The following is a 22,281-nucleotide window of genomic DNA, read 5'->3' as shown; positions in this document are numbered from 1 at the left end:
TTCCTGTAAAAGCAGAAGTGAATTACCATCACTCCTTTCTTATAATCATTAGCTTCTATGTAATGGGAGATTAAGCATCTCAGGGTTAGTGAATTTCATTCATTCTGGCCAGCTACACTCCTAATCTAGGAAGTGCTATTTATCTTTGTGGAATTGGTTTTAAATTGTATTATTAATTTATCTAGACTGCTTTGCAAAGAATGGCTGGGGCCTTGGGATTCTTGGGGGAAAGGTAATTTAAGAAAGAAAATGACTCTCTAAAGAACAAGGAATTTAGAGGCTGCACACCTGGCTTGTAAGAGACCTTCAGTGTGACCTTGAATTGACTCTCAGGGTTAAGTGTAGTTGTGGGGGGCACAAATACACACACACACACACACACACACACACACACACACACACACACACACGTCCAGAAAGACACAGATAGATTCTCAAAGTGTTGCATTGTCCTTTTCTGTTTCATTTGTCCAAAGTACAAGGTACCGCCTATAACACAGACTGAGTGCCCACCCACAAATAGGGAATTGTGGGACATTAAGAGACCTCACTCAGCTTGGGTTTGCCCATGTCAGCTGTGCCCTTACACATCTCTGTCTCTTTGTGACCTTGTGCAAGTCAGTCAGCATTTCTGACCTTTGATTTCCTTATCTGGAAAAAAGGAAGCATGACGTCAGAAGTTCAGTGTGAGTAGTGTAAACACACAAAGCAGAGTTCTAATAAGGGCACAGTAGTACTAACACTGTACTGAGTAGCGCTAGGACTGATGTGTCTCACTACAGCGCACTATAAGATCCCAAAGGGTTTGGTTTGGGTACTTATTTACATTTTAATCTATTAATATAATTAAGTTGTCTTTTCATCACCTTTACTTGCATTTCACTAAAAGATTTCTGCCTTGACATCAAAAGTCAAAAAAGCTGCTGCCTCCTAAATAATGCCATTCCTTTATCCAACCCTCAAAGCTCTTTCTCTGGAAAATAGTATTGAGATACTCTCCACAGCTTAAAGATTTGAGATTTGCACCCTGATGGTACTCGGTATTAAGTGAGGGAGGCTTTTATGTCCCTGAAGCCCCGGCATTGGTGGCCGTGCATGTGACATTTGTTCCTAAGACATTATGTCTGTCCCACCACACACAGGTTTGGTCAACTTATCAGATGTGGAAAGATCAGAAACATGAAGCCTGTGAACAGTTTCCTTGGCTGTGTTTCAGCAGAGCACACTCATGTCCTAAGACACAGGGACACGTCCACAAGGAGAATGATAGGCTACCAGCTCTCTCCAAGGGGTCCAGTGGGTGGAGGTTGACCCTGCATTGCCATGTCGAGTGCTTTTCCTAGCGTAGGCTTAAAGGAAGGCAAGCCTCAATATCGTCTGAATGGCTTTTCTTGTGTAATCTAATTTTCCTGAGAGTGAAGGCATTAATGAGAGGAAGGACTGAGTCGCCCTTTTATATGTGGCTGCAAATGGGCTGAACACTCAGCCTCGCGGGCTGTGAGCTGTAAATGTGTATTAACACTGACACACATCGATGTATTATTAATCCTAAAAACCGTGTGTGCTCTGACTGCACATCCAGTTACTGGCCTTTCAGACCCAAGCAGTCAGCCATTTAAGAACTCTCCACTCTGAATCCATTTGCAGATGCGTGTCCATTCTGCATTATGGATCCGTAATGGAGTGTACATTTAGCTGCTTAAAAGGACTCTCGGTGTGTGTTTTGCATTCGACACCTGTGCTGTGGCTGGGTGCACCCTCCGAGTGTGCATTAGCCATAGTATATAATTGATCCTTGTGAAACAAATATTGAGTGGCTGTTAAGAGGAGTTATTCCTTCCTATTCAATCGCTGTTCCTGAAATTGGGCTTTGAACTTGTATGCATATTTTAATTTAACTGTTGATGCATATGATGGGTAAAATTGAGGCGCTTAAAGAATGAAATTGCCTTCCACTGTATCCCTCATTTATTGTAGGCAAAGTTGGTTTAAGGGTATGAGAAGCAAGTGCCTGCCCTAACGGGGCTTCTCCCTTCATGCTTTTGAAGTGGCCACAGGTCAAGTTGCTTTGTTATGAACCATGTATACTTTCTTCTGGTTCTAAGCCCTTATTTCCCAAACATCGATCTTCAGTGTACCTGCCTATTGCCTTTTGCCATCAGTACTTTTACTAACTTACTTTTAAATCAATTCACTATGTGTACACAGATATATTTCTTTTGAAAAGAACAATGCCAAAAGCAAACATTTTAGGAAACATGACAATTGGTTGTCATGAATATGATATGTGAATGTCCCTTTAAAAATAGCCAGAGACTTGCCAGGTGGTGGGGGCACACCAGCACCTGGGAGACAGAGGCAGACAGATCTCTGAGTTCCAGGCCTGGTCTACAGAGTGAGTTCCCAGACAACTAGGATTACATAGAGAAACTCTGTTTCAAAAAAACCAAAAGTAAATAAATTAATAAATAAATAAAATAACCAGAGACTCCTCTTTTTGACCACAGTGAATGTCTAAGCCAAGTCATCTTCTAACGGTTTATGACTCATTAAGAATCCAGTAGTGAGGGGTGGGCTGTCTTGTAGAGTGAGTGTCTCGAATGCATTAATGTGCTGCATGAGGGCCTGTGTTCAATCTCTGGTACTGTAAAACAAAGCAAAACAAAGCAAAACAAAAACCAAGAATCCAGCAGTAGACCTGAATATCCATGCAAAGCCTGGCTTCTTAGGGAAATCCAAGTTTAAGCACCTTGTCCCATAGGTTCTGGCCCCTGAGAATAATATAATGCCCTGAGTGCACCTGTGTGATAATAGATTCATAAACAGACTCCAGCTGCCTGGAGAGCTTCCAGCAGGGGAAATCTAATCCCAGCACTGGTGCTCATCTGATGCTAAAGCCTACACTTCCAGTACTCTCAAATACTAAGTATGCACTGGACACTGCAAATTATTGAATGCATATTTATCTCCTTTGTCCACATATCAACAATGTGACATGTGTCATTTTTTTTTAACAAATCTTCCCCACACCAATTATTTAAAGCTTTTTACATTAAACTTGGTAAAGATGGCTCAGGGAGTAAAGGTATTTGTCAACAAAACTGACAATCTGACTTCAATTCCAGGAAGCAACATGGTAGAACGAGAGAACTGAGACCTGAAAGTTGTCTTCTGACCTCCATATATGTATACACACACACACACACACACACACACACACACACACACACACACACTGTAATTTGGAAACTTTTCAAGTACCTTAAAATATACAGACAAGTTACCAAAATGGGACAATTTCCATACACAGCCTCCTCCCCAAGTTTCTATAAGGTCAACATTTTAAATTTAAAAGCCAGAAACTTAACACTCATGCAATAATTTTCACTGATTTATAGACTTTTTTTTTTTACACTTTTACCTTTCACACCTGGTTTAGGATCCCATTATCGTGACCCCTTAGCCCCTCCAGTCCATGATAGTTCTTTACTCTTCTTTTGTTTCATGGCCTTGACCCTTCTGCACAGCATTACTTAGGCAATTTGTATGCATCTCTCAATTTGGGCTTCTCTGCTACATTTTATGATTAGACTGAAGTTAAGCATTTTGAAACTATGTATCCCTCAGTGTATTGTATCCAAGATGAATGAGGCCCCTATTCAAAATATGGAAAAATATTAAATGTGGTTGTATGCATGTGCTCATGCTTGCCTTTGTCTCTCTTTTTGCATGGCATGGGCAAACTCCACTGATATTGAACAGTCTGTCTGGGGCTAGGACAAGTCCCATTCACAAACAACTTTTGAGCCCAAGAAACGCTTGTGTTAGCAGGGAGTAGCCTGTGGCTGATAGAGGAAGGTCATGGGACTAGCAAGGGCAATTGGTTCTCAGCCTCCTGCTGCCCACAGCAGCATGACCCATCTCCTGGCTGTGGCCCGCCACCACTTCCCTTCTTTCTGGATTAAAACACTGCAGATGCCATGAACACAAGTTCCCCCCTCATGAGGAATTCACAGCACCTTTGTTCTTGCTCTGACAGCTGTACCCCGAATGCCTTGGGTTCTGCCAGTCTGCTAGAGTAGGCAGCCAGCAAACTCGGGCCCTCCTGCCAGGGGGAGAATTTGCCACATTAGCAGGCACAATTCCCATCACATCCAAGCGACCTGGTATGTGTCCAAGTGACAGAAATACAGATTTACTCTCTTGACCTCACACTGTGCACGCCATGCCCTCAAATGTGCGGCGCAGGCAGCCGGTTCCTTGTCTTCTTATAAACCTGCCAGTCTGCATCAGGCATCTGAAGCCATCCTTTCACAGAGCATGAGGACCATCAACACACATTTGCAGACCACTCATTCTGCACCCCCTACAGTCCCGGGGCTCCCAGGGGTACTGAGGTCAAAATGGACCTGACCCTCACTAGGGAGGAACACTGGATGCTTCTAATGTGACACTTCCAAGTCAGTTGAGGGAACTTAACCATGCAAATGCCTACTACATGACTACTAGAATAGTTCTGCACAAAGAGCCAGAAACACAAGGTGTGCAAAGCAGCCATGGGCCCTGCTTCCAGAAGCACATGGGAAATAAGTGGCTCATGGTACCACATTGTGAGGGGAACTGTGAATGCCCTGATGTTACTTGAGGAGGAGGTCAGGAAGTTTATGAAGCACACAAGTGCTATGTTTGCTATGTTGTAAGCAGCAGGGGGTGGGGTGGGGGTGTGGGGGTCTTTTAGGATCCTTCAATGAAGCCTTAGAAATCACACTGACAGAGGAAGATGAGTATAAAAGATTTATCATAGCAGCAGGCCCAAGAGATGAAGGCCACAGCAGAACACACCACATACAGGCTACATGGAAGGTAGCCCTGGAGTGAGACAGATCAAACAGGTGGGAAGCAGAACTTGAACCCATGGTCAAATGCACTTACTGGGAATCAGGGTAGAGTGCCATAGCAGGCGTGAGGGAACTCTACTGATGCTTAAATGTTACCAGGCCCCGCCATCAAGGAAAGGGCAGACAGGGACTAGCTTGAACACACAGGTGCATTTGGTAGCCTGGTCTAGGTGCTCACTGACTGTTTGTGGGAGCGTTGTCCTTTCAAGAAGAGTTGAAAGTTTCTAAAGTCGATTTTTTCTCCTTGTTTTGTGATACAGAGTCTCACATAGTGCAGGCTGACCTTGAACTCCCTTTGTAGCTGAGGCTAGCCCTGAATTCCTAATCCTCTCGCCTCCATCTCCTAGCTGAGATTACAGGCATGCACCACCATGCCTGGTTTTTAAAAATTTGAAAAATATACAGTATAGTGGTATTTATGAAAATAGTTAATAAAAAGAGTAAGAGAAAAATCTCAAAACTATCCAATGAGGAAACTACCGTGAAGAATCATGTTCACTGTGACACAGATGAAGGAATCAGCTCAGATGCAGAGTTTGAGGGAAATGCCATTTATTTCCTAGTAGTTTGTACCTTTCTCCATCAGTCAATTCCCCGGCCCAGTTATTATCCCACTTCTCATCCAAACTATGGTTCACCCTCCAGATCTGCTGTTATTACTCTTCCTCTTGCATGGCTCCCTCATTGCTGTAAGGCCATTTCTTGTGGGCTAAAGGTATTATTCCTTTTCCTCTTATTTACTTTTATTTCAAGGTCTTGCATTGCTTTCACTTTTCCTAGACTTGTATGCAGAGTCTCCCTGCTTTTCAGAAGCGAGCTGAGGCCTGAGCTCTCAGCTTAAACTCAGGCTCCTCCAATGGCTTATTTGGGCTGAACTGCAGACTCCAACCCACAGCAGAACCATAACAACCGGGAGCCATAGCTGTTAGGTAACTCAAATTTAATAGCTGTTGGAAAACGACAACTCCTGCTGCCAAACAGCTGTCAATGGAGCCCCAGAAATGCTGCAAGCATGGGATCATAAAGTTTGTTTGTTTGTTTTTTCTCTAGGGGTGAGGCTCAGCACCTATCTAACTCTGTGGAGCGTTGAAAAGAGGAAGCAAGGATCTTGCTATCCTAACAGGCAAATGTACCCCCACTCCCCATTCCCTCTTGGCCACATGCTAGCCCCTATATCAAGCTGTCCCCGTGATCTTCATCATCACTGACATTTATTGAGTCTTTAGTGTGTGTAGATCACCAGCTCTGAGAAGCTGCATAATTGTCACACCACTAGCCATGTTGTATAAGTGATGATCATCTTAGAGATGAAGAAAACGAGGTTAAATAACTTCCTGTTGTTACCCAGATAGAAAGTATTGCTGCTGTGATTCACACCAACAGCCAGGTCTCAACTCTTCACAGTAGACCAGCCTTGAGACAGGCTTCAGAATAGATACAGGAAAACAAATACATGGTTTTGTACAGTGTGTGTTATTAGTATGCATTAGGGTTCTGGTTTTAAATCTGGGGGTGTAAAGAAAATAAATATGTTTAAAGTTTTACTAAACAGAAATAGCAGAGCCAGAGTTTGAAACCTAGGCCATTTAACACCAACCCCGGTGCTCCAGCCATGTTCGCTGAGCAGCCAGGTGGGTTTTCTCTCCACTCTTTCTGCCCTCTGCCAGTTCCTCCATTCCATGTCCTCTACCCCATCCTAGGGCCCGCTACCCTGTGTACTGGCCAGCAGCCTCTCCACATGGCTTTCCTCCTTCTCACCATCTCTGGAGCTCTCTCAGACCTCTTCCCAGTTGTTGCTCTCTTGAATACCCTCAGTGGCTTCCAGTCACCAGCTAAACTGTTATCAGGGAAATTATCATGGATGCAAGTTCCCTGTTTCTTCCCCCATGCTGGGCAGTTGAATCATGTGGCTTACTTACACTGTGCCTCTTACCAAGCTTCCTAGGGCCCTGCAGATGCTCAGGGTCCACATTCTGATGCTGAAGAGCAAATACTTTAGAATGATGTAGAAAGTTATCCATGTCCTACACTGCTCTTGCTCCACACAGCCCACTAAAGCCCACATATCACAGACTCAATAACTTAGCCCCTCAAAGTATGGGGACTGCTCATTCCCTTTGCTCATAGCTATCTGGGCTGGAAAAGTCCCATAATCCCAAACCTTTACTATTCAACTGATGGTCTTTTGTGGATGTCAAGGTCACAGATCACCACCCTCCAGAAACACTCCCACAAATAACCCTGCTGTCACTCAGAGGCAGGAAAGAGGAAGGATTGGGGGTGGGTCTCTGCCATGCTTCTGTCTGGAAAAATACCTCACTTTCTCTTGCTGACCAAAAGCAGTAGCAGTTGTCTTTATCCTTGTCCCCAATTTGGCACCCAAGCCACACTATGTACTTGCTAAAATGTCTGATGATTTCAAGTTAAGGGACAAGGCTAACAAAGTTAAAACGTTGCTGGAAATGTGACCAATATGAGTGCTGAAGAACATGGTGTTAATTTGTCAGAGTAATCATGCCTGTGACAGCCAGTCAGCCTAGGTGCAGCATGAGTGGAAGGAACATGCACCGGCTACGGGTAGATAATACAAAATAAAGAAGTGCTTACAGAAAGGAGACGCCATTTAGTTCACAACCCACATGTGCTCTCAGAATGATGGAGTGGTTAAAAAATAAAACGGAAGCTACGGAGCTGGAATTCTCTGGGTTTGATTCTGTGCTCCTCTGATTAACTATGCCCATTGTAGACCATTGCTCTGCCTCTCTGAGCCTGAGTTTTGTCTTCTGTATAATGGGGATGGTTGCCTTGCTAGAAAATGTTAACATAAGCATGTGTGAAGTGTGCAGAAGCACAATCGCACGGTGACACACACTCCAGAAATGTTGCATTAGCCGGGCAGTGGTGGTGCATGCCTTTAATCCCAGCACTTGGGAGGCAGAAGCAGGTGGATCTCTGTGAGTTTGAGACCAGCCAGGTCTACAAGAGCTAGTTCCTGGACAGCCTCCAAAGTCACAGAGAAACCCTGTCTTGAAAAACCAAAAAAAGAAAAAAAGAAATGTTGCATTAACCTACACTGCAAGCTTCTGATGTCAAGGAAAAAGGAAGGTCATGTGACAGGGGCAGATTTGAGGGTGTGACCCTAATGGCCACAGCTGAGTGTACTGTTAAGTATACACCCCAATTCCAGGCAGTGACAGCTCTCTAAGGTCTAACAATCAGTACTTCCAGCAGCCTGGCAGGTCGACCCTTGTGACTGGCTGTTTCCTGCTTTCATCTCCTCTGCTCACCAAAGAGAAAGCTCCTTCTGGTTAGTAGGCATCCTCCCACCACCACAGAAACACGTCCTTCACAGCATCCTTGACAAAGAATCATTCTGCCCCGTGCACAGTGGCCACACCCCCTCATGAAATGTGCTTGGGTTCCATCTGCCCCACCTGGGTGGCTTCTGTTTCCCTCTACCTCCCCTGAATGCAGACAAGCCTGGATTACGCTTGCTGCCCCCCAAATGTCCCACAGCCTGTTGCAGTTTAACAACCAAATCCTTCCTCTCCTCCCTCTGCTCCCTCTCCTCCCTCCCCTCCCTGGCCTGAAGAAGCAACTATGCATGGATTTCTTGGCAGCTAGGTCCAGGAGGAGGGGCTGGAAGCAGGTGCACCTAGAACATCTTTTGCAGCAAGTGACCGAGCAGCCATACTGAGCAAGTTAGGTTCAACAGACTAGTACAAGGATAACTGCTACCACATAGCAAAGACAACTACATCCCAGGTACCAAGCAGAGCGTGTGGCATCAATGATATGGATACATCTCTTCACAATGCATATTGTCTTTATTTCACAGCTAAGGAAACTGGACCTCAGAAAAGAGAGACAGGTGTTGGGGGAGGGGCGGTTTATTTGTCTATTTTTTTTCTTTTGTGAGACAGGGTCTTACTGTAAAGCCCAAGATGGCCTAGAACTTGCTATGCAGTCGGGTTTCACACTTGTGGCAATCCTCCTGCCTCAGCCTCCCATGTGCTAGGATATCACTACTCTGACCCATCGAGGTGGTGTTTTATAAATACCCACTGCCACTTGGTTAGTGATTCCTGCATTTGGTGTCTTGTTCAGTCATCTCAACACAACAGCTAATGGACTCTGCTCATTCTGGGACCTCCAGAGCGTGTTCAGTTTCCAAAGTCTTCAGCTAGAGGCCAGATCTTCAGGCAGCTGTCTCATACACATGCAAGTTTGATCACGATGCCCTGGAGCTCAGCTGAGACTGACCAGCAGGACCAGGGACTTGGGATCCCCAGATACCCACCTTCATTATTTTCCTTTTGAAACAAACCACAAACAGCCTCTTTTTCTCTCTGTCTCTCTCTTCCTAAACCACTTGGTAACTGCAAAGTCCTGGAAGAGAGGGCACTTAACGCTGGGGTAGTGAGTGAGGCCCTTGGACTAGGGGAAACCCTGTTGTTTCAGAATGTCTGAACACAGGAAAATCCCCAGTCTCTAGAAACGATGTAGGCTGGGATGGGGGACAGATATTCTACCCTGTACCTAGTTGGAACACTTTTCTCCTAATGAAAATAATAATAATAAAATAATATCTATTGATTTCTTACCCTGAACCAGGTCCCACAGAATTTTTTTCATTTCTTTCTATTTCCACAAGAACCCTGTAGAGTACCCCAGGATTCTCACCTCCCTTTAAGGGTAAAGTAAGAAGCTTAATGTGTCTGGTCATAGAACTGGGGGACAACAAGAAACTCAGTCTAATTCACAAGCCAGCTCTATGCTGGGTCCTTCCTAGGAGCTATGGAGAGAAGGGTGAACACAGCTTCAGTTTGCCTTCGGAACACTCCCACGCTTGTGGAGGACGGAGCACAGTGAAGTTAGAAATTTATCTCAAGGCTTCAACCCCAACAGAAGCGTCAACAGCTTCACCGCGTACGTGCGCTGCGGAGGCACTTGATAGGAATGCCAAAGAATTTAAATATTCATTATGTAACCGGTGCTGTTGTCACAGATACACACCCTTAGATTTCTTTTTTAAAGTGGCATAAGTATTTATCGATTGAGAACTTTTAACTCTCAAAATGGAGGCGTCTCCGTATCTCTACAGGTATTTTAAATGAATTGAATTAATCATAGGCTTAAAAGTCTCTTGCGATCTTCGTTAACTTCCCTGGGTTTAATTAAAACATCTGTGCACTTTTAATTTATCGATTCATCCAACTCATATGTCATGTTTTTAACACACCCCAGCATGCTCTGCATCATTTTTAACCCGATTTCCACTTAACTAAAGCAATTAAATTCACCCCGGATTAATTAAAGCATCCATACTTTCGTGCTTAAGTCAGCGTGCGCCGCTTTCCCCACATGGCTCCTGAATGTCAGAGATTTGACACACCTGATGAGTTTTTTTGTCCTTCTGGTAATTCTTCCCTGAGTCGCTTTCTTGCTTAAATGTGCCATTTGACAGACCCGGAATGGGGAGGTTGGTGCTTCTGCGGTGCCCCACCCCCACACACCGCCGGAGCCAGGGGCTCTGCCCCTATCTGCCAGAAGGTACCCTCTGGCCTCCACACACTGAGAGTTAGTTCTGCTGCCTGCTGGCCCTACCACTGTATGCCTGAAGAATCTGGGCATGTTTTTCCTCCTTAACTTCACTTCCCAGCTTCCTCATTCTGTTTCTTAGCAAAGCCCTTTATTGATCTGCCCATTTTTAACCGGCAAGGAAAACTGAGGTGCTGAGGTAAAGAGGCTACACCCGGCTATGTATAATGACACAGCATTTTTCTGAATATTGGCTGGGATTCCTACCCCACCCACCGTACTCTGCAGACTCCAGCACCCCTAAGTCCAGGCAGCATTTCCAGGCTTCGAACAGCTTTTTAATTTTACTTCCAGTCTGGGAAGCCTAAAATTGCATCTTAATAGTATTTATATTTCTAGGTAATTGTTAAAAAGCCTGAATATATCTTATATTGGCAAGCTGTATTATTTCTGATGCAAACTTTGCCGACTTTTCCATTTGTCTGTCTCTTGTATTTTTTTATTAAGTTCCTTATACGTGTTAAATAGTAAATTTTGTTCTGTAAAACACATTAAGATCTGTCCTCCCGATACTGCTTATGACCTGGTTTAGTTTTAGGCCATTATCCACTATCAAATAGATTTAAATGTTGTGCCATCAAACCTAATCACCCTTCCTTCATGGTTTCTGGGATGTATATCTTTCATACATCCTGAAGAAAATAAAATTACTCTACAATGTTTTCTAATACTTCACTCTTTACACTGTACCAAGTTTTTTTTTTATAGGGTACAATAGGGCCAACTTGGTTGTGCAACAAATGAAATGCCATTTACAGGGATGTTGAAGTAAAACCCGTCTTTCCTAACACCATTTTTTTTCTTCTTCTTGAAGGAGAAAACCAGTTTTGTTTGGGGAGCCTCACTTTGCTTGGCCTCCATGACCCTAATGTTATATTGTTGATTGCTCTGGAGAGTGGAGGAAGCTTCTCCCTCGAATCTTTTTTTTTTCCTGCCACTAAGCCTGTCTTTTTACAGTACTGGGTTACCTGTCCATAGTTGCTGACTTGCTAGAAGTGAAGGCATTCAGCACACACTGCAATTTTGACCATTTCCCTGGGGAGGTAGGATCCAGTGTAGTCTCAAGTCTCTTTTCTAAAGGTGTAGCTGTTAGCGTCCAGGCACACCTTGGCCCCACCCCTTGGGAAACCTGGCAGAGTGCATCAACCCTCCAGGCATGGCAAGTGGTACCCTGTCTCTGTATGCAGGCACAAAAGGTCCCTTTAAGAGACAAGCTCTGCCTACTTTCTCTTTCTGCTGTTTTTCTGAGGAAGCAGGCAGCTCCCCCCCCACACACTCTTCCCTTTCATCACTCCCTTCCTTTCTCCCAATAACCCCACCCCTACCCTGCCCCATGAGTTCTGCCTGCATGGCTTATTTGTCTCTCACCCACCATGGAGCTTTCTGCCAAATTACCACCCTTACTGCAAGTGGGTGTATAGCACCAGTCCTGCCTCACACCTGTAATCCCAGCTCTCAGGAAGCTGAGAGGAAGCTGAGTCAGAAGGCCACAAGTTTGGGGCAAGCCTGGGTTACACAGAAGCTCTAGGCTAACCTGGGTTACAGATGAGAGACTCTCTTTCTGTGAAATAAATCAATTAATAAAAAATTTAAAAGCCACCTTTCAAATCACTTCTTAAAGTGCATTGTTTGAGAGTGCCTCTTCACAACAAATCCAGCTCCCCGATGACTTGTCAAACTATAGCCATTTTGCCACTGCCATTGTATTAAGCCTCCCCCACAACCCTTCCATTCCCTCTGAGTACTCTCTCTACTGAAAGTGGCAGGTAGACAGGATTTGTTTTCCTTAAAACACCAATGAGTGGTTGGTCCTGTAACTGCCTACCAAGTAAATAACACTGATAATTCATCTCCTCCCTTACAGAGAAGCTGGGAAGGGGAAACTCCAGCTTGATCATTAAAATGAGCTTTACACCATTTAGGTGAATCTAAATTGTGTCATTTTTTTGTCATCAGCCTGTTAACTTGTCAGTCGTTAGTGGCAGCAGTAATTTATTTTTCTTCTGCGGGAGTCTTAAAGCTTCCATTTACTAGATTTAGTAAAACAGGAATAGTCAATTTGTACACACATTTTAATTAATTTTAAATAGAAGCTTGAATGCACAATGTTCTATTCCTGGAAGGCTGTGGAATAAAGGAGAGAAAGAGAGAAGCAGGAAGACAAAACATCTCACGTATGGTTCCTAACAAGTCAGGACTGGCTTCCACCCACACCCAGAGAGGACCACAGAGGAAGCTGACCCATTTCCGCTGGGGCTCCCTGGCACTCTTTTTGTTATGGGGGCAGTATGTTTGCATACATGTGCATGTAAGGCACATGTATGAGAACTGTGGCTTTTTTTTTTTTAAATCATATCAATCCCTCCAGGCAGGTTGGGAATCCAGTTTGAAAGATCACAAGCACATTCATTACTTGTCTAGCAGGTGTCAGCTCCTATGTTGATTCCTTGGTCATGTTATGTCATTTCCCCCCTCCCAGGCACTCTTGAGAGACAGGTTTTTAAAGAGGATATTGAATACCCAAGAAGTTTAGTCACCCTTTTCAAATCCCACAGCTGACACATGAGGACTAGCTGCTGAACCTGGGGCTTTCTGACACCAGAATCTTTGTCCTTTTCACTTCTACGCTGTGATGCTTCTTGGTGGGATGTGGAGTCCAAATAATTTTTTTTCTGTTCTGTCTTAAAAGATAATGATCATTGTGTGATCACACACAAAATTAAATACAAGTAGTTATCCACACAAGAGGTTCCTAGTTCCCAATCAGCTTCTCCAGTGTGGACAAATCTGAGCCACACATTTATTTTGGGGCTCTGGGATGAATTGTGTCTGAGAATCTATTGCAGGAAGGGTTCGTGGCTTTCCATGTTACAAACCCAATGACCACTGGCAGGCTTTATTCTTGGTTTCAGTAGCAGTGAATTCCTTAAGTTCCACTCTTCCAATTAGCCCCTTTGGGGGCTTTTCGATGTTGCAGCAGTCAAGCCCCTCAAATGCCCTGCTTTCCAGCAAACATCAGCATCTTGCATCTCTGACTCTGGTCCCAGCAAGCTTACATCAAACAAATTAAGAAAGGGCTACATTTAGGAACACCATGACCTGACTCATTTCCACTTTTTCCCTGAGTAATTTAAGTAGGTCACATTTTAAACTTGATTTCCCAGGCATCTGATTTTATATAAAAACCAACTCTTATTTTCTAGACAATTCTATTTTTCCCCACCACTTGGAGTCTGTACAAAAGAAAAGAAGAAAATCACCCTTCCTTTTATCAGCTAATATAGACAGTAACCATTTGCTTCCTCCCCTACCTTATGGAAGTAAAAAAGATGCAATGGGACATGGTGGTGGGGATTTGAGGTCTTGTCTTGCATCAGGGAGCCCAGACAATATGTAGTATGCGGGTCAGAAACCATCTTGGAAGGCTGTACATTGTCTAGATGCATTTCTCACTGTTGCTTATTTCGGGTATGAGGGTGGAAGTGGGGTGAGAAATGATGCATATTCTAGTCTTCCTTATGGAGATCTTTCCGTGTGACCCAGATCAGAAAGGACAGGGAGGTTTTCTCTTAGATGCCAGCTCTCCCTCCTTGCAGGTCTTAGCCTCGCATTAGGATGGTTTTCAGGTTCTTTCTAGGCTCAGGAGAAGATGCCATGATCCATTAATGATGTCTTCAGAGTTAGAAAAGAGGGGATCATAATCTGCCTCCCTCACTTTGAGCTTAGCATGATCCATTAATGATGCCTGCAGAGTCAGAAAAGAGGGGATCATAACCTTGAGCTTAGCATGAATCCTTTGATGAACTGATGTGGAGCAAACTTCATTTGTCTCCAAATCTCTCTCAAGACCTCAAGAAAGTTTATCATTACTCTTGCTAGTTCACACTTGCACATTCCGTATTTGGGGTCCCAAGCTCTTCCCTCCACCCTCTCCAAGACAATCAGTATCTCTAGTAACCACAGGATCCCAGCCTTAACATTCTAAGTGTTAGAAGCACACACCCTCCACTTAGAAAGGTTTATCTGAATTCAGTGTGCCTCTTTGATGTCATTTGAACTCATTCCTCTCTAGATACTTCATAAGGATAAGAATTTTGAAAATAATATCCCCAACACTTTCCACAAGTGTCCTCTTATAAAGTATTTGGGAAGATAATATGTCATCAATCATATGCCAACTATTCAGATATTTTATTTCAAATCAGTTTGAAATTGAGGGGGAAATTCATTGTATTTGCAACGTGAAGTCTATTTGAGGCATTGTTCCTTCCCTGTCTTTCATAAATACTCCTTGGTGCTTTCCCATAAACCCTTGGATATCAAGAATGCAGACATTTTTACCCAAGCCAGTCAGCATTATAGAACTCAAAGTGACAGGAAGTCATCTTTGATAAGCACTGTGCCTATCTTCCAGAAGGTCACCATGTCCCCAGAAAGTCAGACACTCACAGAGGGAAGTTAATGACTGTACCACAACCACAGGTTGTGTAAAGGGATGAGCAAAACAGGATGGGCCACGGAGTAAATAGTGATCTGACTGACTGCACAATCTGCTCATGGAATGGTGTAGTTCCCTGATTTTGTATGTATGTGCCACATATCCATGAAGAATTCTCAGAACCTGGAGTCAAAAGTCACACCATCAATAGCCACTGAAACATCTGCATGGGTCATATCTGAAGGTCTCTTCCTGAAGGCCTGTATCATAACCAGGGCAGCCAGAGAAACATGTGTGTGTTCTCCTTTGAAATAGATACACTTGTTTCTTAATGGTATCGGTAATAAACTGAGGAAGAGTGAGATTCATTGACTCAAATGTGTCCAGAACAGGAGTCAAATTATCTGAGAATAAAACAATGAGTAAAATACACCCAGACTCCCCCCCCTCCAGCCAGTGCCAGCAGCATCTGTAACAGAATGGCTTCCTTAAGAGCATAGCTGTAGAGTATATTAGCCTGGGTCCCTGCTTGTGAGCCTTGAGATAAGATCACCAGAAGATGGTGGAATCCTGATCATAGCTGCCCCTCGCAGGGTGGTTCTGGTCATTCAGTCAGGGAGGGCACAAAGCATCCTCTGCTGTGCCTAGCCATGCATGACCAGGAGCCACCGACAGCAATGCTATGCTTATTGGTTTGTACTTGAAGGTGACTGGGCACCTCTGTGGCTAAGTCCTCAGCCTACAAGGTTGTATGCAAAGCATGGTGCCAGACAGACACAGTCCTTCAGATGTCGATCTCCTGTGACCTGGTGTTCTCTCATTGGCTTTCCAGCTGCCTGCCCCGTCCTGTGCAGTGGGAATGGACAGTATTCCAAAGGAACATGCCAGTGCTACAGTGGCTGGAAAGGTGCCGAGTGTGACGTGCCTATGAACCAGTGCATTGATCCTTCCTGTGGGGGCCACGGCTCCTGCATTGATGGCAACTGCGTGTGTGCTGCTGGCTACAAGGGGGAGCACTGTGAGGAAGGTAAGCACAGAGAGATAGCAGGTCAGCTGCTGGACAACTATACAGGATTGACCTTGACCGGAGAACCCCAGACTGGGTTCCCTGCATTGCAAAGAAAACTTTTGCACCCAAAACTTCAAACCCCTGAGCTTTAGTAAACTTCATTAGTTGGAGACTAGGAAAGGCATGTGGAGATGGTTTTGGAAGGAATATTTTGTTTTACTCTGCTTTACAGACATTAGCTACTTTTCTCTTCCTCCTGTGTTTTCTCTTTTGATTGTTCTCTGTCTGTCTGTCTGCCTGTACTATCTTTCCCTTTTCCTCCTTGCCTTCCTCTCTTCTCCAGATCTTTTGGAAAAAAACTTATTTATTTGTGTGTGTGTGTGTGTGTGTGTGTGTGTGTGTGTGTGTGTGTGCACGAATGTGTGCACACTTGCTCTCCCACACATGCACACAACATACATGTGGTGGTAGGAGTACAGCTTGCAGGAGTTGGTTCTCTTCACTTACCATGTGGGCTCTGGGGCTTGAACTTATGCCCTTGGCCTTGTTAATAAGCAGCTTTACCTGCTGTGTTATCTTGCTAGGCCCCAGATCTATCTCCAGATCTAACTCCCTCTTTTTGTATGTTTCACTTAATGTCCTCTAACTGAGAATTTCTGGGACTATCTAGAGAAAAAAAACAAGGACTCCTAAGCCTCCACCCACCTCTCACCCTCCAAGCTGGCTTCTTGATGTTGCTATGATTTGGTTTCTTTCTTCTTGGTATTCGTAGGCCCATGCATATCTCTGTAAATAGTTCAACAAAACCTCCTGTCCTTGGAGAGCAGGCAGGCTTGAAAGACTGTACATATGTGGGTCATTTTGAGACCCCACCTACAGCGAATCAGGGAATAAAGTTATATATGTGCCTGTGACTTGATATAACCTTAACCACCGCAGTCATGACAGTGCCTTATTCTCAGATACACCCTATAGACTTCCTTTATAAAATCCGCCATTTCATTGTGTCTACAACCATGGCCTTGAAAGAGTCAGCTTCTATGACATCGTTCTTCTACAATTTTTCAATATATCACTAATAATACCCTTAATGTCACCCAGCAGTCTGACCCCCAGATCTCCCCTTGCTCCATTCACTATACATTTCCCCTCTACTGCCAGTGGTAACCTCCCTATATTTTTTTTTAATCATAAAACCAAATTGGGAGTTGGGATGAAGGAAATCCTGATTTAATAACCCTGCTGGAAAGGTTAAAGTTCCTGAACATGAATGGATTACAGGAGGCAAAGCTGCATTTGCTGAAAACATAGGAGAGGTCAATAATATGACAGGAAAGGTTAAAACAATCTTCTGCATATACTGCTGGGCAGTAGCAAAGTACAGGGACAAGGCATTGCCAGTCTTCCGATTTTTTTTTTCTCTCCAGGAAAGATGATGTTTGAGTGGAATGTCAAGTAGTTCCTTGACTTTCTTACTCTCCCAGACAGTCTTATGTAAATGTTCAGAGCAAATCAACCATTCAATGAAACAAGTAAGCCACGTGGAGTGTTGTAGAAGGACAAGATCTCCCCTATTGATCTCTGCTACCCAAAAAGGATGAACAGAGGTGATGCATACACTGTTTTCAAAAGAGGAAATGGAATCAGAATGCCTGAGTCAGCACTTTTTCTTCCACTTAGCTCTTTTGTTTCTGATATTTGTCACAGTCATAACGTTCGAATGCTTTACCTGAAATGGCAATGGCAATGAAATCAATAGTTATCATCCTCTGTTTTTGCTGCATAAACATTGTTGTAGTCCTAACAAATCTGTGCAAGAAAATGAAAGGATGTCTTTTGAGATACAGAGTGATGATATCTGGGGAGGTGGGAGAGAGACGAGAGGGGAACTGACAGGTTAGTTTAAGTCGGCCATGTTTTCATGTCAGTTTCATGGTTGAGTCATTTTTCAATGACATTTAGCTTCATAAATGTAATTCATGGTTCTTTGGGGGTTCATAGTACATATTGTTTGAAAAAAAAAAAACAAACTCCTTTGACCTCCTTTTCCATCCTTGGGGATAGAAACTGCATTCACAACCCTTTTTGTCAAATCTAGAGAGGACCCCAGATCAAATGAGTTCTAATGATTTCAGCCTTCAGGAACTGGTGTTTCTAGGGACAGGGCATTTAACTGAGCAAGACCAATGTCCTCCTAAGTACAACTGTTTCTATTTATAAAGCTTCATAAAACCACAGAGTCTCTCCTGCCTGTTAAAGACTCTAAAAACATGGCCTAAAGACCATCTTATGGAATTGGAAACAAATTTAAAATTCATTGTAAAACCATTCCTCTTAAAATTTGAATTTGGTTATTCCATCAGCCACTGTAATTACAGGGCACCAAGGGCATATTTACTGATACCACAGACCAGAGAAAATGTTGGCTCGTATTTCTAGCTACTATAAATGGCCTTTTGATGACATTCTACTACCAGGGCAATAAATCTCAGTGGATTCTCCTCCTTTCTTCTTACCATAATTCAGGACGAATTATAGCTGGCACAAAAATCTCTCTCTCTCTCTCTCTCTCTCTCTCTCTCTCTCTCTCTCTCTCTCTGTTTGTGTCTGTGTGTGTGTGTGTATCTACTTTCTTTATCTCTTGAATTCTCTTATTATCTTATGTTTTTATTTCATCCTCTTAAGGAAAAGATTATGATCCATTTTTAAAATATTTCATCTGTTGATACTTCACCAAACTGGTTAAATGGCTAATTATAGACTGAGAGCATTTTTAGGCAATAATACACAATGTATTTTTATGGGTACTTTGGTTTTGCCTTATTAGAAATGGGGAAGTCAGTTTTTGAAACTAAACTGCAAGGTTTCTTGTACGAGAAGAATATGAACATTAGTGGTTCTTGATAATTAAGTTCATATATTTCCTATGCTAAAAACATATTATTTCCAAAACCAAAAATAAGACCAGCTAGATATGGTGGTACACACCAGAAGTGCCAGGACTTGGGAGGCTTAAACAGAAGGATCACAAGTATAAGGCTATCCTGAGCTATATAATGAGTTCTAGGCCTGCTTGTGATATATATAGCAAGACCCTGTGTTAAGAAGGGAGGAATTGGCTAGAGAGATGGCTTAGTCATTGAAGGCTAGGCTCACAAGCAAAAATATGAGGAAGGAGAAAGAGAGAGAGAGAGAGAGGCACCATATCTCTTTCTAATCGGCCCTGGACATCTACTTTGCTAATGACAAATTCTTATAGCAGTCTATCATTTGTTCCTACTTAAGTTGTAAACACATCCCCCTATGCACTCTCACACATGCCAGGTAAGACACACTGTAACTAACTCCTTCATAAATATCTTTTATGTGTTTAAACTTCATTTCAAACTTATATACAGATGTGCTCCATCCCCTTGTGCAGAGCCAATTTGAAGGTATCAAAGGGTTTGCTTCACCCAGAGTTCAATACCCCCAACCGTATAGATTCCATCTAAAGCAACTATAACAATTTTAAATAATATTATGAACATCTGTAACTAATACTAAATCACTAAAATTCACCTTTCTGGGTTAAGAAAAAGCCACTGTTTTCCCCATGGCTCAAACAATTTGGAAGTGGTTTCCATAAATGATATCTTCCTGAGAATATCCAAATGGAATTTTCTTAATGCTGAAAATTGGTTTTGCCTCAAGAGAGGGATCTTCTTTGAGAGCTTTGCGGAGCATTGTGATTTCTAGTAAATTCATAGTCCTCTGGTCTGACTCCCTCAGGACTATAGAGTTTATGACACAGATACTTTAAATGATGTCATATTTAGAGTCAATGTATTATCAATGTTAAAACTTATAGAACCATCATTTTTGTGCTTAAGAAAGAGAGAAAGAAAGACAGAAGGAAGGAAGGAAGGAAGGAAGGAAGGAAGGAAGGAAGGAAGGAAGGAAGGAGAGAGAGAGAGAGAGAGAAAGAGAGAGAGAGAGAGAGAGAACAGGAACCCTACATGAAAAATAGGGCAAGAGCTCCTATCTAGAGTGACCATCTCATGACCAAGGGACCAAAAGTCTTGCAAATTTCCATCTTGACATTAGACAAGAAGGGATGACAAGCTGCCCTCTGAGGATCCAAACCACAAAGCAGCACAAGTACACATGGAGATTGAATTATTGACAGAATGGCCCCAAAAAGTTACAAGTGAAGAATTAATTAGTCTCCAGTTATCTGTGTCTTATCTCTAGGAAATGACAGTAGTGGCACTCCAGTGTGGGCCAGTAGGCCTGATTTCAAATCCTAGAAAAGACTGTCTCTCTCAAATAAGAAGACAATAGTTTCATACTTTTCTGGCCCACAAGCCAACAACTGAGACCTCTGCAAAAGTCCCGTTGCCCATCCTAGCCCATATGCTAGTGTGTGCTCTTCTCCACATGACATGGGAACCTTCCAAGGAAGCCAGTCTGTCTGTCGAAATGCTAGTCTGTCTTAGCATGAAGACTGATAGAGATGTAAGCTTTGAGATCACATCCCCATATTAAAGTCCCTATCCTTACTAACTGCCCTAGCAGCTTGCCCTTGCTTTGACTTGATTCTGGAGTGATTACTTTCAAATTTCATCTAATGTATAGCTACTCAGATCTTGAGAACACCCAAGGAATAAGACCATAATACACACAGGGACAATAATACATGGAATCTGCTGTTAACTTGCCCAGTAGACAGTCTTGGGGAGGGCCATTGTCATGGCTGATAACACTGGCTCATCCACACCACTCAGAACCACCTGTAGAAAGGCTGCACACCCAACTTCACCTCTTACACCTTGCAGCCTCACTAATTCCCTCAATAGGTGTATGCTCAGAGAGGAAAACTAATTTTAGACTCAGCCTAAGTGAAACAATTAGGAAAGTGACTCATTTAAGAGTTTCATAGGTTTTCTTTTTAATCTTTCGTTCTCATTTTGAAATCAAGGACTTGGGAGAGTAGAATGAGCCTCTCAGCTTTCTTCTCTTAGAGGGAGGGTAATCAGGCTTGGCCATACATGCAGAATACACCACATGTCTTTCCTGATCCTGCTGTGGATCAGTCAAGGTTGAAGGTTGGAAAGTACAGCATTAGAAAAGTATGATGGTGTACCTTTCGATCTGTGAAGAAGCTACAGCTGACTCTTGTTAACTGCACCTGAGGAATTCCCTTGTGTATCTTGTATCTTCTTTACATTTTGAGATTTGGTAACATATAAAATTCCTTTTTTATGGCTGTCAAGAGACCACATGAGTAATGTGTAGGTGCTTTCATTTGCTATGTGGGTAGGGGTCAGGGCCTTAGTGGCCCATTCTTCATGACTGATTAGTGCTTCTTCTCTTGTTTCAGTTGACTGCTTGGATCCCACCTGCTCCAGCCATGGTGTCTGTGTGAATGGAGAGTGTCTATGCAGTCCTGGCTGGGGTGGTCTCAACTGTGAGCTGGCAAGAGTCCAGTGTCCAGACCAGTGCAGTGGGCATGGCACTTACCTCCCTGACTCTGGCCTCTGCAGCTGTGATCCGAACTGGATGGGTCCCGACTGCTCCGTTGGTAAGCCAAGAGATCGTCTCCTCACTTTCTCACACTCGAACCTGGTGTTCCATCACATTCTGGCTGGATGGAAATCTCGTCTTTACACTTGGGATAAGAGGGACTTTGGTCAGTCTTATGGTACCTTTCTCACTCTCGTCTCTTTAGCCATGGAGTCTTCAGTCTTTGAGAATGAAAAGAAAAATCAAATGATTGTGTTGGTTCCTGTCCCTCTTTGGGTTCATCACCACAAATGGATGACGGGCCCAGGAGAGATGATTCTGCTTACATTATAGGTTTTCTTATGTACACACTCCCTAAAGGTAGCAGAAAACAATACAGAACAATTCATTCCCAGACAAACAGAATAGAATGTCCTATAAAACAGAAAAGAGGCTCCCTCGGGGTGTCGTGTGAACATGTTATAAAGCTCTGCAGTTCTCCAGTGACAGGGAAATAATGAAGTTATGCTGTACACTTTATTTTCCTAAAATTAAGAGTATGTGTCTTACTTCCCAAGTGACCTTAAAAAAAAAGTGGAACAGTTCAACAGTTCAAGCCAGTCCCAACCTTCCCAAGAAAGGTTCTGTTCACTGATGAGTGCCTATCCAAGCAAGCCATCATCATATCGCCCCCTTCCTCGGGGTGCTGAGACAGCTGTCAGCTTGCCATGACAATCATAAAGGGAAGAGATGTGAAGCTTTGCCTGCAATGAAGAAAAGTAATGAATCTTTCGTTCCAAAAAAAAAAAAAAAAGGAAGGAAGGAAGGGAGTCGGCCCACTCACCTCTGGC

The 22,281-nt window shown here is 43.3% G+C and overlaps 1 protein-coding gene across 2 annotated transcripts in view; it reads left to right on the top strand.

Annotated features, from left to right (window-relative positions):
* LOC113836627 (teneurin-2) overlaps positions 1 to 22,281 on the top strand; it is a 934,552-nt gene that overhangs the window by 782,288 nt on the left and 129,983 nt on the right. For both annotated transcript variants that reach the window (XM_035448193.1, XM_035448194.1), the window contains 2 exons: positions 15,770 to 15,964; positions 21,309 to 21,509. In XM_035448193.1, coding sequence (XP_035304084.1) covers positions 15,770 to 15,964; positions 21,309 to 21,509 — 396 coding nt within the window. The remainder of the gene's footprint in view (positions 1 to 15,769; positions 15,965 to 21,308; positions 21,510 to 22,281) is intronic.

This window comes from Cricetulus griseus, chromosome 7 (assembly GCF_003668045.3).
Source record: "Cricetulus griseus strain 17A/GY chromosome 7, alternate assembly CriGri-PICRH-1.0, whole genome shotgun sequence".
In the NCBI taxonomy this organism is placed as follows: Eukaryota; Metazoa; Chordata; class Mammalia; order Rodentia; family Cricetidae; genus Cricetulus; species Cricetulus griseus.
The sequence above is the reverse complement of the archived record's forward strand: the minus strand, read 5'-3'. Positions and strand labels throughout refer to the sequence as shown.